The 19,953-nt window shown below is 41.1% G+C and overlaps 1 protein-coding gene across 2 annotated transcripts in view; it reads left to right on the forward strand.

The window, feature by feature from the left end:
• Window positions 1-19,953, forward strand: part of TDRD3 (tudor domain containing 3) — a 308,084-nt gene that overhangs the window by 236,825 nt on the left and 51,306 nt on the right. For both annotated transcript variants that reach the window (XM_033948249.1, XM_033948250.1), the window contains exon 12: window positions 5,535-5,660. In XM_033948249.1, the coding sequence (XP_033804140.1) occupies window positions 5,535-5,660 (126 nt within the window). The remainder of the gene's footprint in view (window positions 1-5,534; window positions 5,661-19,953) is intronic.

A 19,953-nucleotide genomic window follows, 5' to 3' on the forward strand; every position in this document is an offset into this window, starting at 1 on the left:
GAAGACTGCAACACAAGCTGCTTGAATCGCCATGTGTAGTCGGGCCCGCGGGAAGGGAAGGGGGCGGCGGCAAAGGACACGGGCCCGCGTTTGTAGTCGCGACTGTGAGAAGGGAAAGAGGGTAGAGGAAACGCTAATGCAGGCACAGGGAACTGGTGTGGGGGGAGGGAAATGGAAGGGGGAGGGAATGCAGCTTTGCACAGACAGACAGAGGGAGGAAGGGAGACAGAAAATCAAGAAGAAAGACACAGGGGCAGGGGCACAGGGAAATGGTGTGGGGGAGGGAATGCTGCTTTGGACAGACAGACAGAGAGAGGAAGGGACACAGAAAGACAAGAAGAAAGACACAGGGGCAGGGGCACAGGGAACTGGTGTGGAGGGAGGAAATGCTGCTTTGGACAGACAGACAGAGGGAGGAAGGGACACAGAAAAACAAGAAGAAAGACATAGGGACAGGTGCGGGACAGCGGGAGTCGCGTCAGGAGTGGTGCGGGATGCTGCAGAGGGAACTTTTCAAATGGGTGCAACTGGGCGGCTGTCGGGAGCCTCTGATCAGGAGCAGAGCAAGGTAAGTGTATCATAGGGATAAGAAGGAGGAGGGGGGGAGAAAAAGGAAGGGACGCCTACTGCTGGACAGGGGGAGAAGGAAAAAGGTGCTGATGGACGGGGGGGGTGAAGAAAAAGGAACGGAGGCCTAATGTTGGACAGGGGGAGGAGGAAGGTGCTGCTGGACAGGGGGGAGGTAAAACAAAGGGAGAAGGGGTGCTGCTGCATAAGGAGACCTGTGTAGGGGTGATGGTGGACACAGGGGAGGTAAAAGGAAGGGAGAATGGACAGGGGGAGCAGGCAAGGGGTGGTGATGGACAGCCAAGGAAAAAGAAAGAAAGAAAGCAGCTAAGGAGAGAGAGAGAGAGAAAGAAATAAAGAGAGACACACATACATATATTCTAGCACCCGTTAATGTAACGGGCTATAAGACTAGTTATAAACATAAATATCTAAAAAATAACTAATGCAGTGCTCTCTCACCATTTATGACATCACACCATTAACTCCGTGTAGGTCTAAAATGGCCGTGGCGTCTTAGTTCTCACTCTTATCCAAACTTATTGTACACTCAACCAATCATAGAGCACACCAGCAAACACACCTACTTTCATAGCAACGCCATCCACACTAGTTCAGCGTTTAATCCAGTGGGGATAATGGTATCCAATTCAAAGATCCATTTTTGCTCTCTCTAATTAAGAAATTTATTCAGCTCGCCACCCTCCCACCTGACCTTAATCTGATCAATAACTCTCCACCTCAATTCAGTCACACTATGTTGCAATCTTAGTGGTCCCAGTTGTGTGCCAAATTGCAGCAACTGCATCAGCTAGGTATCTAAGAATCCCACAAGCTCATTTTGTACCACAGACCCCAGTAGGTCAATTAGTCTCCCTGATTTTACTTTTGTCAGTCTTCCCTTCTCCTTACTACTGTTTATTTTACCTTTCTCTAATTTTCCCTTCTATTTCTTCCTCCTATGTGTCAGTGTGTGCTTTTTATCTAAAATATATTTTTCCTGTTACTCCTTTTTATCGGCGTAAACTGCTTAGTTCTGCCTTGGCAGTTTTAGTGATATATCAAATATGAATAAAGAAAGAAAAAGAAAAAAATTAGATCATAGGTCAGTATTCTCTAGCAGCCATAGAGAGGCTCAAACTGTTTAAAGCAAGGGATGTCTAGCTTTACCAAGTCGCTACATGTGCATAAAGGCGAGCCATGTGACATACAGTAATGTATCTAGATTTTTAGAGAGCTGTAGGCAGAATTCCTCTGAATGACTCTGAGAAAATTAAAAAGCTATGGAATAGGAGGCAGTGTTTTGTTGTGGATTGGAAAGTAGTTAAAAAATAGAAGAGAGCAAGGTTAAATATTGAATTATTTCAATGAAGGAAGTTGAATAATGGGGTGTTGCAAGGATCCGTACTGGGACCAGTGTTTTTAAAATATTTTTAAGTGATATCGGAATGATGAGTGAACAGTTTTGCAAAATTGTTAAATTACATGTGGACTGCACAAAATTGCATGAGGTCCTTGGAAAGCTGGAATACTAGGCATCCAAATGGCAGATTAAATTTCATGTGCACAATGAAATGCACTTTGGAAGAATAACCCAAATCATATACAAAATCTAGCATTGTATACCTATAGGTTGGATTGTTTTTTTCTATGTGCATCGCTTTGCACTTGTTCAATAAATTTCATCTGAAAAGTCAGCCATGTAGTGGAGGAGAATCTGTAGCAAAAAAGCAGTCTTTATTATTGTGATAAAATCCCAAACCTGATTTAGCTATTTAAAAACCCAGTCTTCCACATTAGAATACTACCAGTTGTGTGCATTGTATGACACACTTAAGCATTCCCACTTACGCAAGCAATTGGCCTGTTATAAGTAGGGCATCATGTGACTCTGTGCTACTAGTCTCACCCATTATAGAATAGTAGTACAGAGTCACATGATGCTTGAGTAAGTGGGAATGATTAAGTGTGTCATGCAATACACACAACTGGTAGTATTCTAAAGTAGAAGACTGGGTGTCCAAATGGCAGACAAATACAAACTGATACATATTGGGGTCAGCGCCCAAGAAAAAGATCTGGGTGTCATTGCTGACAATACACTAAAACCTTCCATCCAATGTGTGGCGGTAGCCAATAAAGCAAACAAGATGTTAGGAATTATTAGAAAAAGGATAGTAAAAAAAAAATACCAAAACCTAAAAATGTTATAATGCCTCTGTATCATTGTGTTTGTGACCTCACCTTGAGTAGTGCAATAAATTCTGATCGCCTTATCTCAAAAAAGATATGATGGAATTAGGAACTAGAAAAGGTTCAACAAAGAGCAACCAAGATGATAAAGGGGATGGAACTCCTCTCATATGAGGAAAGACTACTAATGAGGTCACAAGATATCCCATTAAAGAGCAGTGGTGTACCCTAAGGGGCACTGCAGTGAACCTCACACAAAAAGTCCCAGGTACACATCTCACCATAACCACCTTATATGATCATTTGGTCAGTTTGATTACCTTTTTTTTGGCACTTATTTATTGATTAGAGGTCTAGCCCCAGATATGCAAATTGTGCCCTGGATATATTTTTAAATGTTCAATTATAACAGAAAAACATCTAAGTTGTAAGCCTACCCTAGTTCTTGCCACACCATGCCTCTAACATTCCCCCTTGAGATTTAGATGAGCTTCAGATGAACATTATAGATATCCATCTAGAAAATAGGTTTTGATAGTAGTAAATTGTAGAATTTGGTGAGAAAAAGTCCATGTGCCACTTTATGCTCCTTTTTGGATGTTTTTCTCTTTTGAAAATGAGATGCTTTGTCAAATGCCTTTTGAAAATCCAGATACAGTAGAACCTTGGATTGCAAGTAACTTGGTTTGCAAGTGTTTTGCAAGACAAGCAAAACATTTGATTAAATTTTAACTTGATATACAAGCAATGTCTTGCAATACAAGTACATACAGTATACAGACATGACAACTGAACCGATGGTTCTTCTCTCTCTAACACTGCAAGAGTGTAGTGACTGTTCTAAAAGAGCAAAGTTTTGCAATATGAGTACATACAGCAACGCAGCAGAGGAACACGATGGGGCCTGTGCTGCCGATGATGCGGTTTGTTATAAGGTGCTGTTTTGTGGTCTCACAGTCGGGGTTCGGATGGGTGGGAGAGATGAAAGGATCATCAGGGAGGGGGGTGCGCGGCAGGGAGGATGGGAGAGATTAAATAATGCTCCACGGGGGGATGGGAGGAAGGAAGGGATAGAAGCTGCAAGGGTTCTACTGCACAAGGGGAGGGAGGGATATAGGCTGCAAGGGTTCTGCTGCACAGGGGGATGGGAGGGATAGAAAGATACTGCACAAGGGGATGGGTGAGAGGCGAAGAAATATGCTGCACATGTGGGGGAGAGAAAGTAAATAGGAAGAATTGGGGTGGAGGAGAGGAAGGGAGAAATAATCATGGTACATGAAATAATAAAATAAAACCTCCCTGAAAAAAAGACCTAGTGCTTTTTTTGGGCCCCAAATTAATATGTCTGTGTCTTATTTTCGGGGAAACACAGTATCATAAAGTCTACACAGTTGATTGTCTCCTTTGCCTTAACAAAGTTGCCATTCCAGTAGCCAAATGAACTCTGACCATTGAAATGGTTAAAATCCTATATCTGTTACAAACAATAACCAGTAAAACCTAGAGCTCATCAAACCAGCACCTACTGTGACTCTTAAATTTTGCTTCACCAGATACAAGGTACTATAGGCAAAGCAGTGACTTGATCCTTGCTTTTTATACATTTACTTCATATTTTTACTTTATACAAGTCAACAATCAGAGACTGCACATTTGGTCAAGATGTGTTGGTCACTCTGTCTTTCTGATGTTTCAACTGTACCATCTTTTTCACAATTTGGCTGTTCTCTAACAAGAGACAATTCATAATGACAGAAGCAGCGCTGAACCTGGGATTCACCTATTTGTGTGGCTGATTGAATCCTGCTTACTGACAGAGAAAGCATGATTTCTTTCCTGTAGACAACAGGATGGATTAGGCACATAATCTCTTTCACATTCCTGAAAGATGCATTCTTTCTTGAGCAGCAAGGGTATACATGCTTATAAATTTTACTCTTAGTTTTGAACTCTGGGGGAGCTGTTCAACCTAATGGCATGTGATGGCATCACCCACTTCTGTGCCTTATCAATCCTGATGTTTCAAAAAGACCTATTACTGTTGAGAAACATTTTTTTCTCTGCTTATTACCTCTCTTCCTAATGTCTACAGCCCAGATCTGGTGTCTGCAACATGTAAAACAATGAGGGTGTCTGAAACTGTACTTTGAAATGTTAGTAAAATATTTCTGAAAGACTAGTTTTTCAGACAAGGATGATACATGTGAGATGCCTTATGGTACCCAGAATGTAGGAGTAGATGACCGCTGATGCAAGATGGGACGGTAGAATAGAGGGCATTGAATTTAACTGAGAAGCAACTGGATACATGTGTACAACTGATAACAGAAAATCTAAACTTTTGAAATTGGAGAAGCATTCTCGTGGTATTTTTTTTATGACCGGATGAAGGATAGCTTCAGTAGATGATGTTGGTTGAAGTAATCGAGGTATAGAGATGATTGAAAATAGTGGAAGAATTTGTTTGTATCTGAATTAATAACAAATGGATTTTAGCTATGTGACTCAGTTTGACAAAAATAGCAGAGGAGAAGTTGGTGAGTTTAGTTTTTGAAAATTTAAAAAAGAATGGAAGGAAAATTTGAAACAACCACAAAGAACACAAAATTTAAGGGGGGGTTAAATGAAGTGCATTAACTGTGTACATTTCTTTTTTCTGCTTTTATTCATCCCTTTTTGAAACGATTTGTAGCCCTTTTGAAAACAGTAGTACAGTAATCATTCTTAATCATTAAATCAGTATTTTATATCCTTATGTCTGATTTCTTTTTAAGTTTTACAGAGCGGAAATTGAAGCGCTTCATTCTTCTGGGACAACTGCAGTTGTTAAATTCAGTGACTATGGAAACTATGAAGAGGTTCTGTTAAGCAACATCAGGCCTATTCAAGCAGAGGCATGGGTATGTGATCAAAAAATGCATCCAAAGATATGATTCATATCAAATCTGTAGCTATAATTCCTGGAAAAAGTTTTGGTGCTACAGTGCTGAGTAAGAAGGTATATCAGGTTAATTATTATTTCATTATTCATTAATTCATTAATTATTCTGCTAAAACATAGCTGAAATAAACATGGATTCTTTGGTGTATTTAGATGTATAATAAAACAAAATTTATGTTTTGGAAAATGGACAATTTTATTTACATGTTACATGAAAAATGATTGTAAATGCAAAGTAAACATTTTATGCATGTGGTGTTTCTTCCCAGTGTGGGTAACATTACCTTGAACTTCATATATTTAATTATATTAAACATACAACAAAGTCTGATTACATTCATGTATGGTGTGTCTTCTTTTATGTATTTAAAACACAGAGAGTGGGAAAGACTTAAGACAAGATGTCTTTCAGGGCAGATGTTGAGTCGAGTGTTAAGAATCAGAGTTGGATCTTTGAAACTACACAGTATTGATAGTAGAACCATCACCACTACAACAGTAGTACCTCCACTTTCTGTACACTGGTAAACTAGGAAACACTGATATTAACTCACTTTTAATTTGTTAAAATTAGATTTATTTGTGCCAGTAATAGTAATATGTACCACAGATTTGCTGAGTTGAATGAAACAGTGATAAATCAATAAATGAATTTTCTGAATGACAGCATAAAGGATTGGATTCATGCAAAAATCTTGGGTCTTTCAGCCCAATTCATTATCTGATCAACAGAATCAGGAGGTATATACATATATTCTGAATCATGTAATTTCTCTGGTCCCTAAATGAAACTAATCTGTATTTTTGGTATCTTTATAGAATGAAGAGTTACCAGTTTAATAAATATATATTTTTACTATATAAGTTGATATACATCTTGCTTGATGCTTACATTATTTTGAATTTTCAACAAGCTTTATAAAACATGGCTAAATTGTTAATATTACAGAACATAAGTGATGGTATCATTGTACTAGAATTTCTTCTGCTTATGATGTCCATTCCATTTTGGGCATAAGTTCTCTTGTCAATTTAATAACCAATAAGCCATGATAGATATCCTTGTTACTGATCAATTCTCTGAAGGTACAGAATGTGCCAGGGGACCTATAATATGTGTCTTTAGTCCAGATGTGATATTACCAGTAATTGATAAATATCTTATCCAGACAGGACTATTGTTATTTTATATATGTTTTATATGTATATTGAAGTGTTTTAGTTATGAATGTTTTTAAAAAGAATTTGAACCTACTTTGAGGGAATCATCATATTCAGAATCAATCTAAAAATGCTGTTTGGTTTAGATTGTGTGTGGGTCTTTTACTAAATATTAGCACATGTCCTCTATAGCAGAGCCTGTAGCAGATAATATGAGCTAATCTTTAGCAAAAGATCTATAAGCAGCATGCCCTCACCTATGTATTTGGTATGTTTCCCTTTTGGTCCAAGGAAGTGCACTAAAGTCTGATTTGCACCACAATTACATGGCAGTTTTGTGCTTATAAAATAGTTTTTGGATGAAACACTCTTTAATTAACCATTTTATCAGAGGTGTTAGATCCCAGATAGCCATGTAATAAGAGCAATTTTACTGTATTGTCATGTTACCTCCTGTACTCCATGAAGGCACTACATTTTTGATGAATGATCATTTTCTCCACCATTTTCTGTAGTGCCATCTGCCACTGAAAAGGTGCCGCTACCATTTTCTAGCACAGGAAGTAGATGGGTGGAAAGGAAGAGCTACATTTCTTGTTATGACTGCACAAATTGGTCATTACAGGGAATATTATAAGACCATTCCAGATCTGATCCTCTAGATAACTCTTCACAAACAAAGATACAATGACTGTAAAACAAAACAAAACCCTTGCAAATCTTGACCTGTCATAGTGTAATATAATGAGCTGTTGTAGCACCCATCTTGTTGGAATTTTGTGGTCTACATGCATATTTTAGTACATTTTCTTTTAGAGTCTGAAAAATCGCTCTTTGGATTTAGCACATCTTTTCCAGTAGTAGTTTAATGTGAGTTACATTCTGGCACAGCTTATTTTTCTCTCTCTCTCAAGAAAATATATGGACTCATTAGCCTGATCTTTTTTTAGGGTAGTAAATTGGAAGCCATTAAAAAAAAAGATGGTCGATCTAAGGAGTCAAGAAAAGAATTAGCAAGAATCAGCATAAACTAGGAAATAAATGGTTCTTCCAAACAGTGTTGTTTGTTTTAAGAAGTTTCAAGTTTATTAGGATTTTATATACCGCCTATCAAGGTTATCTAAGCGGTTTTTACAATCAGGTACTCAAGCATTTTCCCTATCTGTCCCGGTGGGCTCACAATCTATCTAACGTACCTGGGGCTATGGAGGATTAAGTGACTTGCCCAGGGTCACAAGGAGCAGCGCGGGGTTTGAACCCACAACCCCACAGGGTGCTGAGGCTGTAGATCCAACCACTGCGCCACACACTCCTCACAAGAACAATAACAGAATGGCAGATATATTTGATAAAATATTTTGGAATTCAACCCTGTTTTTTGACTTGGCTGTGATTTTTGGAGAAGCTTAAAATATTATCAGTGTCTTTATTCAAAATAGCTGATTGACAAAATTTCACCGTTCAAAGCAAGGATACATAAATGTGTTGTTCCTTGTCCTGATAACCACCTTTCTCCTATCAGTTCCACATGATATATACCATAAGCTACAGAAATGACTGTCTTGTAATTTTTTAAAGATACTTATTTAATTAACTAGAGAATCTATTTCCTCTTTTAATATTGATAACCAAAGAAAGGAATAATAAGTTTACATAAGCAGAATGAAAGCTAAAATGTAGATTCATACGCTAACTTAAAAGCTCTTTTTATTCTTAGACTCTACATTTTCTCTTACACCTCTTCCATTATTTTCCTCAGGCGTTTTTTTCTATTCCCAGACACCCATCCTCCCATACTACTCCAGATTCTCTTCTCCCACCATATATTCTCATACTCTCTTCACTACACCACCCTCTTACCTCTCTTCAGCCCTTCATTCTCCTGAGCTCATACCATCAAATTGTCCTCAGTATGGGTGCTTAAAATTTATATGCATGCAGCCTGTATATAAATAAGTACAAATAAGTCTATCCAACTCAAGAGATGAGGGAGGGGGCAGAGGTGGAGCTTGGTTTGGACCTATTGCACATAAAGTTTAAGTTTATGTGCATATGGATATAAAATAACCCAGCAAATATAATTTGTTTATGCCAAAGAGCAGGTGTAAATATGTGTATATATTTCCCTTGGGGTAATTTTAAAAGGGAAGGTATGTACATACTTTCTCTTTGAAAATGAATGGAATTTATATCTATAGCTACTCCACAAGAGACAGCTTGTTACAGAGTTACCCTTCCTGTATTACCATACATTAAGGGAGAAAGCTAAATATAATTTCCTTATGTGTTTGTTTACAGTATTTAAAAAATATACCATTGGTTTCCTGAAAAAGATCTGTTTCGTCACATACGTATATGAGCCACAATATTTTAGATTTTTGGTGAAAAGCAATACTAATTTAACAGTAAAGCTATTGAAAATTATATATATAAAAAAACTGAAGCACAGTTGTGACTAGTCCAAAGACTCATGGATTTATCTCCTCTTTTTTTTCTGTGGTGATTGCATGGGCTTATTTTCTATTTGAGTCTGCTTGCCTGTGAAGTTACAGTATCCCAAGAGCTACAGCAATTTCTTCAGCTATTTTGTTGAGTACTCCAGAGTGTAATCATCATGGTTTAGTGCCTTTTTTTACATTTAGGTTCCTTAATTGCCATTTTACCTGTACAATTTCAATTTCAAACCAAAGTAGCTTGTCATTCATTGGTACTTTAACTTCTGATCAAGGACTGTCTCCATAGTACACTTTTTCTGAGGGAATACTGAGAGCAGAAGTAACCTCTAAGGGTAAGTGGGCATTGTTTTGTTGGAGGGGAGGGGGAGTTCGTTGGTTCGTTGACTTTGTTCCACACAGTTAAGGAGAAAATCTTTCCTCCAGTTGAAAACTAATATGTTGCAAATAATAGGTGGAAACTTTTTTTTTTTTTTTAGGTTCCCATGCAATTGTTTAATTTCATGGCAAGGGAAGCAATTTATATTTTTGATTGACTTCATATAGAGAATTTTTTGAAGGATAAATTTCCTAAATAGTTGTTTACTACTTTAACATAGGAGATGGTTAAGGTTTTGCATTTAAGGAGACCATTGTTGTGGGATTTGTTTAAAATCCTGATTTCCTGCATTGTTTCACTTAGGCCTCCTTTTATGAAATTGCAATAGCAGTTTCTAGCACAGGGAGCTGCGCTGCTCCCAATGCTCATTGAGATCCTATAAGCGTCGGGAGCAGCACGAGCCATTCAGTGCAGCTCTCCACGCTAGAAACTACTATCGCAGTTTCGTAAAAGAGAGGGTAAGACTTTCATTGGTGTGGGCAAAATTCAACTTTTCCTACTTCACTGAAGTTTTTTCTTAAGGTATATTTTTCTTCTCTGTATTATGAATTGTAAATGCAAAGCAAAACGCTCTATATCTAGAATTATTACTGACCCAGAAGCATCTTCACTGATATATCATATTGTCTGAGATAGATCTCCTTTTACCTAGTATGTGGTTATCGCTCTACTATATTGTTTACTGTCTTGTTTAATGTCTCTATATTAGTATATACTGTCCAATGTCCAATTAGTATAATATTCTGTCCAATGTCTTTTATCTTATTGTGAATGTACTCATGTAATCGGGTGTTGTATTGGTTGCCAATGGAGGCACGCATGAAATTTAAATTCAGTTGCTTTTGTTTTAAGGTTCTATTTGATCTGAGTCCTAAATATATAAATGAACTTTTTTTTTTTTTTTTTATAACTAATAGACATAAAATAAGCTCACATTTGATTTTTGCTTTTCTGCCTGTTAAAGGATGCCAACTTAAAAATATCATCAGTATCTTCTTTCATATGAAGCAGCAGCAGCATGGAGCAAAGATCTAGATCAATTGCTCATTTTTACTGAAATTTATGGGGAATTTAGAAAACATCTAAAAACACATTTATTTCTGAAGTACTTAGGTAGTTAATTTGTAAAAATTTTATATTATGTAATTATCAGATTTTAGGGGTTTTAGCCATTGGTTCTTACTTTTTAATTTCCTTCTGCTTTTATTGTATTTCAAATGTATTTTTTAAATTGTGTAAACCACATAGAACTTCACGGTTTTGCAGTATATAAATAAACTGCTATTATTATTATTATTGGTTCCCGGGTAGGACAGGCTAGAAAACCAAACAAATTAAAATTGGTAACAGACAATGTCACCTTCATCATTACTTTAAATCAGATGGTGATAGGATATCACTTACCTGGTGAGTGGGAGCTTACAGATAGATTATGGAGCAGGGCAGTTTTATTAACTACAATGGACTTATTCTGATGGTGAACTATTGATGCAGGAAATCTTTGAATTCATGCAATAGTGGTCTATCACAGTTCCACTTCTAGAAACTGCTGTAGTGAGTGACTTGAATAACCCTATCATGATGAAAGATATCAATTTGAGCAAGAATTTGATGGTCTTGCATCTACCTCATTAGCTATGGCACTGCTGGAATTTCCTGCAATTAGTTGGCAGAGTCAATGATAATTGAGCTAGTGTGGAGTCAGTGGGGTTAAGAGAAGACAGGGTCTATTAGTTAGTTGGGAGCTGACCTTGGATATGTTAAATAAGTGGAAGGCACCTTGATTTTTCCAGGGTGTGACTGTCATTTATTATGAGGATAGTATGTAGTGTTTCTGTGTGTATGTGAACAGGTTAGTAGGGTTACAGGAGTATACCAAACAAAATATATATATCGTATGACTGGAGAGGTGGGACTCCATTGCTGTATTCCTCTTGGCACAAAGGATTAAGAAATTCCCAAAGTTCTGTTCTAGATTAAATGATTCAACTTCATTAACTTACTTAGCTCACCAAATGTTTTTGAACCACATCTGTGCGCTCTCATATAAAATTCTGATCTATGGAAGCCAATATGAAATAGGCAAATCCATAATACACTTTATAAGATCCTTATGGTTAATAGATTAGATAGCTACGTGTTATAAAATGTTGCCTTTGAATTCTAAGGGGCTAAACAATTCTGCCAAAAAATGATTTTAGCTTTTATTAGACTTTTTTATTTTTTTAGGAAATTCTTCTAAATCTTTTTTAGGAAATTCTAAATCATAGAGTTCTTCCAACTATTGGATAAATTGTAGCATGTGATTGGCTTTGCTTCAGTTAGTTATAGGGAAGAGGAATGGAGTAGATATACTTTTGCATAGTTATTACAACTGTACACTTGATTCACAAATCAAGAGGTCCATTGGGTGTGATTAACTGACTGGGATTCGGTTGGGGAATCTAAATGTTTATTTAGGTTCCCCAACTGTGATTCCCTGGTTTGTTTGTTTGTTTGTTTTTGGGGGGGTGATTAAAATAACTTTGCAGGTCACCTGTGCAGACAATTCCTTAATAATGGGTGGGAACTTTAATCTTCCCTCAGGCTTTACTTTAGATAGAAAATCAAAAGCTCCCTTTTGATTAGTGAGGATCTGGCAAGTGTTACTTTCTGTAATTCAAGAACTGGTGGCTTAGTGATTCCACAAATAAGAGTTTACCATATTTTCATTCTATAAGACGCACCTGACCATAAGACGCACCTACCTGTAGAAGAGGAAAAACCATGAAAAAAATCTGAATCAAATGGTGTACCCTGTACCGTGTTCTCCCTCTGGTGGTCTAATGGTAGGCCAGGACAGAGTACAGGGCATGTCTAGTGGTGGGCACATCTAATGCTAGGCACGTCTAGTGGTTGGCAGGCAGCAGGGCAGGCTCACCCCATGGTACCTTTTTAAAAATCTGTCGATCCAGCACTGAAAGTTCCTGCCCTTCCCTTGCTGGCGTGATTTACCGTGGCAAAGACCAAAAACTCTAAAGATTTTGCAAATAATAGGTTTTATAAAAGGAGCCTGGGATGAAAATGAAGTGAAACTCTGAACTCACCACACGGTGAACCAGGTGTGATGTCACCAACCCCCAATACTAAACATCACAATGGCAACTCACAGTTCAGCTTAAGCGTGCCCAGTGTGACAAAAAGACCAGCTTAATTGCATAATGGCAGCTTAATTACATCCTGGAGCGACTTTGCGCAACAAACTGCTGGCAAGTTTCCAGAAGCCTCGCTCTTCCCACAATTAGGCTCTTTGGAATTCTGTCGTCCGGAAGTTAATACACCAATTGCAAAGGTTATTTCACAAAAGGGGGCGTGGTTCCCCAGTTGTGTAGTTGGCGCGGAGTGAGGGGTCTCTGCGGAAAGTTTTATTCCACCGACAGATGGTAGCTGTCTGCTGGAGCCAGGTGGTAAAGTAGAATGAATGGAGCGGCTTGTCTTAACTTTGATTCCAAGGAGCGAGCTTTGAAACTGGGAGAGAGTTTTGAGAAAGCCACGGTGCGGGTTTCATACTATTCGATGTAATGTTCTGTCCTTTTCAGCATGGACTTTTGTGGTTGGGAAGTTCGGACAGTGAGAAAATGGATGGTTGAGAGCGTCCCTTGTGTCCGAAAAAGGCTGGATGTCGCCTCATGGAGCTCAAGTGGGTCCTATAAACGCATTGTATTCTTAGCTTATTCTAGAGCAACTAAAGAAGCCTTCAAAGTTCCAAGATGGTGGTGTGAAGCTAATTTTGTGTGTGGCAGCTTTAGCCAAGTTCTGTTTATGTTTTATACTTTACCGTATGGGGTCCATGCCTTGGCTAATCCAGCGAGGGAGGGGTAAGAGCTTTCAGCGTTGGACTGACAGGGAGGGGGTATATTCGCTCCATAAGATGCACCTACATTTCCACCCATTTTTTTGGGGGGGAAAAATGCGTGTTATGGAGCGAAAAATACTGTATGTTCTATTTGTTGCCCCATAGTTCATATCTCAGAATAGATTTTCTCATTTTGAAATCATTGTTTGAAACATTGAAACATGATGGCAGATAAAGGCCAAATGGCCCATCTAGTCTGCCCATTCACAGTAACCATTCACAGTAACCATTATCTCTTTTTCTCTCCGAGAGATCCCATGTGCCTATCCCAGGCCCTTTTGAATTCAGACACAGTCTCTGTCTCTACCACCTCTTCTGGAAGACTGTTCCAAGCATCTACCACCCTTTCTATAAAACAGTATTTCCTTAGATTATTCCAGAGCCTATCACCTCTTAACTTCATCCTATGCCCTCTCATTGCAGAGCTTCCTTTCAAATGAAAGAGATTCTACTCATGCGCATTTACATTACAAAGGTATTTAAACGTCTCTATCATATCTACCCTCTCCCGCCTTTCCGCCAAAGTATACTGATTGAGATCTTTAAGTATTTCCCCATATGCCTTATGATGAAGACCACATAGCATTTTAGTAGACTTCCTCTAGACCACCTACATCCTTTTTATATCTTTTTGAAGGTGCGGCCTCCAGAATTGTACACAATATTCTAAATGAGGTCTCACCAAAGTCTTATACAGGGGCATCAATACCTCCTTTTTCCTACTGGCCATACCTCTCCCTATGCAACCTAGCATCCTTCTAGCTTTCGCTGTCACCTTTTCAACCTGTTTGGCCACTTTAAGATCATCACATACAATCACACCCAAGTCCCGCACTTCTGTCATGCACATAAATTCTTCACCCCCAAAACAGTACCGTTCCCTTGGGTTTTTGCAGCCCAAATGCATAACCTTGCATTTCTTAGCATTAAATTTTAGCTGCCAAATTTCAGACCATTCTTCAAACTTTGCCAGGTGTTTCTTCATGTTATTCACACCATTCAGCGTGTCTACTCTATTCCAGATTTTGGTAGCATCCGCAAAGAGGAAAATCTTACCTGACAACCCTTCAGCAATATCATTTATAAAAATGTTAAAAAGAACAGGCCTAAGAACAGAACCTTGAGATACACCACTGGTAACATCCCTTTCCTCAGAACAATCTCCATTGATCACTACCCTCTGTTGCTTTCCACTCAACCAGTTCTTGACCCAGCCTGTCACTTTGGGACCCATCCCGAGGGCACTCAATTTACCTATTAGACGTCTGTGTGGAACACTGTGAAAGGCTTTCCTAAAATCTAAATACACCACATCTAGCGCACATCCTCTATCCAATTCTCTGGTCACCTAGTCAAAGAAATTGATCAGATTTGTCAGACAAAACCTACCTCTAGTGAATCCATGTTGCCTCTGGTCCTGTAATCCACAGGATTCAAGAAACTTCACCATTCTCTGTTTTAAAAGTGTTTCCATTAATTTGCTTACCACTTACTGGCTTGTAATTACATACATCTTCCTTACTTCCACTTTTGTGGAGAGGGACCACATCTGTCCTTCTCCAGTCTTCCGGTACCACTCCCAACTCTAGAGACTTGTTGAAAAGGTCAGACAGCGGAGCTACCAGAACTTTCCTAAGTTCCTTCAACACCCTAGGATGTACACCATCCGTCCCCATCGCTTTGTCTACAGTTATTTTAGCTAGCTCCTCATGAACACAACTCTCTGAAAATCGATCAGGGTCTATTACTCCATTCCTATTCATGTTTGTCTTCTGTGGTCCGGCTCCCAGCACTTCAGCTGTGAACATAGAACAGAAATATTTGGTAAGCAATTTGTCCTTTTCTTTATCATCTTCTACATATTCCTCCCCTTCACCTTTGAGTCTCACAATGTAAGTGATATTATTGAAAGGCTGTCTGGTAAGGTTTGCCTCTTTCTGGATGATACCAAAATCTGCAGTAGGGTAGATACCCCTGATGGTGTACAATGTAGATAACATGAGGAAGGACATAGCAAAGCTTGAAAAATGGCCAAGAATTTGGCAGCTAAGATGTAATGCTAAAAAATGCAAGGCCATGCACTTGGGCTGCAAAAACCCAAGAGAATGGTACAGGTTAGGGGGCAAAGAAATATTGTGCATGAAAGAAGAGCAAGACGTGGGTGTGATTGTATGTGATCTTAAAGTGGCCACAATAAAAGCTAGAAGGATGTTTGGATGCAAAGCAAGAGGAATGGCTAATAGGAAAAAGAAAATGATGATGAAACCTCTGTATAAGACTTTGGTGAGATCTCATTTAGAATATTATGTTCAGTTCTGGAAATCACACCAGAGGGCGGTTGCCAAACTGGTCCATGGTTGTCCTCATAAATGGTCTAATTCTATAAATGATACTAAATATTGTGCATGGAAATTTGGGTGCACACCCTATTTCTATGTGCAATTTAATTTAATAACAAGCCAATTAGCACTAATAATTGGATGATAATCAATTATTGGTGTGAATTAGCACCAATTAAAATTTACATGTGTTTCCAAAATGATAGGGCATGGCCATGGGAGGGTCATGGGCAAATCAGAAGCATTTCTGCAATTTGTGCATACTGTGATAGATTAAGGGGGATATGCGTCTAATTTAGGTGTGAGGATTTACATCAGAGTTTAGTTAGTTTAAATCTTCATGCCTAAAGTTAGGTTTTGATCTCAGCACCAAGCACTATTTTATAAATAATGCCTAATTTGGGGCACTATTTATAGAATAGCATGTTTTTTGTCAGCACCAATTTTTCAGCACTATTTATAGAATTGAGTCCATTGTGTATGGGGACAGACTTAAAGACCTCAATATGTATATTATCCCAGGACAAGCAGGCAGCATATTCTTAACGTATGGGTGACGTCACCGACGGAGCCCCGGCACGGACACTTTTAACTAGAAAGTTCTAGTTGGTCGCACCGCGCATGCGCGGGTGCCTTCCCGCTCAATGGAGGAGAGCGTGGTCCCCAGTTTCTTCGTTTCCGCGGAGCGAAGAAGACGCATGTGTTTTCAACGGCTGTTGAAATCTCTGTGTTTGCCTTCCCGCTCGCGCTATTTTCTTCCTTTTTTTGTTCTTTTTCCTTCGGATTTCGTTTTTCGTTCTAACTTGCAAAAAAAAAAAACTTTGTTTTTTCTTTATTTTTCAGGCCGGCCCCGGCAGGGCCTGTTGCCACCATACAGGCCTCCGGTTTTGATTTTGCGGAGGCCGTGTTCCCCTTCATGCCCCCTCAGCCGGGCTTTAAGAAGTGCACGCCCGATATCTCTCACTGACCCGCACAATTGGTGCCTACAGTGCCTGGGTCCAGAGCATCGGGCTGACACCTGCACCCGCTGTGCTCTTAAAAAACGTACTTTGAAAAATAGACAGATCCAACAGAATATCCTTTTCGGTACCGGATCTGCCATGGAATCGGCCGCGCCGTCAACGGCGCCGCAAAAGTCGGCACCGACTACTTCGACGACGCCTGATCCTTCCTCGGTGTCGCTGGCACCAGGTAAGCCGGCTAAGAAGCCTTCCACTTCCCTTGAGCGCCCTCCTGCCACACCGGCGACGCCGGTCCTCCCGGCATCACGCCGACCCCGCAAACGCTCCGCCCCGATTTCGGTGAGTGCCTCGTCATCGGCATCCTCATTGCCGGGGCATGGAGCGGCACCTATGGTACCGACAAAGAAAAAAGTGGTACCGGTGCCCCCTCTGGACGACCGCATTGCGGCCATACTCCAAAGCCAATTGCAAGAGCAACTGCAACAGCAACTCCAGCACTTGTTGCCCGCAATTTTGGCCCCACTCCTTCCGGTACCAGACCGGCCCGAGCCTCGCACCATACCGCCGGTGTCGACACCATCGGTACCGTTGAACACCTCCATGCCGGTACTCGCGGCTGAACCACTTAATCCTCCAGTACAAACACGCTCTGATGCCGACCCTCCCCGACATCAAGACCGACACCAGTCCCCCCGAGACCGGGACCGGCATCGATCTTCCTCCCCCGGTACCGTCTCGATGCGCTCTGGCAAATCTCTCTCTAAGACTCGCCACACTGAGCCGTCCGCACCACCGTCCTGTCCTGCGCACACCGACGTCAGGGACCCGGACTTATGGGAAGAATCCCCACCCGGTACCGATGATGAGACTTCCTCAACGGACGAGGAACCATCGATGGTCGATACCAGTTCCAAACCTGAACAGTCCTCATTCACAAAATTTCTCAGGGAAATGTCAGCGGCTCTGTCGATTCCTTTGGAATCCGACTCTAAGAAGTCCCAGGTTTTCCTGGAAGCCCTGGACTTCGAACAACCTCCCAAAGAATTTTTAAAGTTACCCGTCCATGACATCTTACGGGAAATTTTTTACAAAAACTGTGAAAATCCTCTCACGTACCGGGTGCCCCTCGAAAACTGGATAGTTTATACAGGGTCATTCCTATCCCGGGGTTCGACAAACCTCAACTACTCCATGAATCCCTTCTAGTGGAGTCCACCTTGAAGAAAACCCAGGGCTCCAGTGTTTATGCCTCCACCCCTCCTGGCAGAGAGGGCAGAACAATGGATAAATTTGGCAAGCGCCTTTATCAGAATTCCATGCTTGCCAACAGGGCTAATAATTACACCTTCCACTTCTCCTTCTATATGAAGCATTTGGTGCAACAACTCTCCTCTTTACAAAAGTATATCCCTGAGCGTAAGATCCCGGTTTTCCAACAACAAATCTCCAGTTTGCTCCAACTCCGGAAATTTATGGTGCGATCCATTTATGACTTTTTTGAGCTGACCTCTCGAGCATCTGCCATGGCTGTTGCCATGAGGCGCTTGGCCTGGCTGAGAGTTTCTGACCTCGACATTAATCACCAAGACCGCCTGGCTAACGCACCTTGTCTTGGTGATGAACTATTCGGGGAGTCCCTGGACTCAACTACCCAGAAACTATCAGCACACGAGACCAGGTGGGATACCCTAATCAAACCTAAAAAGAAGACTCCACCTGCTCGCCCCTACAAACAGCAGTCTTCCTACCAACGCAGGTTCTCGGCCAGACCTCTCAACCCGCCTCAGCAACAACAGCCTCGCCGGCCTCGTCAGCAGCACCAAACTCAGGCACGTTTACAGTCTCACCAACCTGCCAAGCCTCTCCCACAGTCGAAACCATCTCAGCCCTTTTGACTCTTTTCTCCAGGGCATAGCCAGTCTCCCGCCATCATTGCCTCTTCCTCAGCCGATAGGAGGCCGCCTTCAACTCTTCCTCAACCGTTGGGAGGTCATTACATCAGACCTGTGGGTCCTCAACATCATTCGCCACGGCTACTCTCTCAACTTCCAGACTCTTCCACCAGACAATCCTCCCATAGAGTCTGTTTCTCACTCCTCTCAATCCCTCCTCCTCCTGAGGGAGGTCCAATCCCTTCTTCTTCTCAATGCCATCGAAGAGGTACCCCCAGACCAAAGGGGTCAGGGATTCTACTCCCGCTACTTCCTGGTTCCCAAGAAGACAGGAGACCTCCGTCCCATCCTTGATCTTCGGAACCTCAACAAGTGTCTGGTCAAGGAAAAATTCAGGATGCTCTCCCTTGCCACGCTTTACCCTCTTCTCTCTCATCACGACTGGCTATGTTCCCTAGACCTCAAAGAGGCCTACACTCACATTCCAATCCATCTGACTTCACGTCGCTACCTCCGATTTCAGGTACAGCACCACCACTATCAGTACAAAGTGCTACCCTTTGGCCTCGCATCATCGCCCAGGGTGTTCACCAAGTGCCTTATTGTGGTGGCGGCCTTCCTCAGGTCTCACAACCTCCAGGTGTTCCCATACTTGGACGATTGGTTGGTGAAAGCTCCTACGTCTCCGCTTGTGCTACAAGCCACTCAACACACCATCTCTTTCCTCCATTTCCTGGGGTTCGAGATCAACTACCCCAAGTCACATCTCCTCACCACACAGCGACTTCAGTTCATTGGTGCCGTCCTCGACACCACTCTGATGAGGGCGTTTCTCCCCTCAGACCGCCAACGAACCCTACTCCATCTCTGCCGTCAGGTGCTCCTTTGTCACTCTATTCCGGCTCGGCAAATGATGGTCCTCCTGGGCCACATGGCCTCGACAGTCCATGTGCTTCCTCTGGCACGACTCCACCTCAGGACACCTCAATGGACTCTAGCCAACCAATGGTCACAGACCACGGATCCTCTTTCTCATCCCATCTCTGTGACATCGTCTCTTCAGCAATCTCTTCAATGGTGGTTGAACTCCACTGCCTCTAATGTTGCGGACGCTATTCAAACTCCGCAGGGACAGAGCCACCATGATTCTCATCGCTCCTCGGTGGCCTCG

This window comes from Geotrypetes seraphini, chromosome 6, assembly GCF_902459505.1.
Source record: "Geotrypetes seraphini chromosome 6, aGeoSer1.1, whole genome shotgun sequence".
NCBI classification, from domain to species: domain Eukaryota; kingdom Metazoa; phylum Chordata; class Amphibia; order Gymnophiona; family Dermophiidae; genus Geotrypetes; species Geotrypetes seraphini.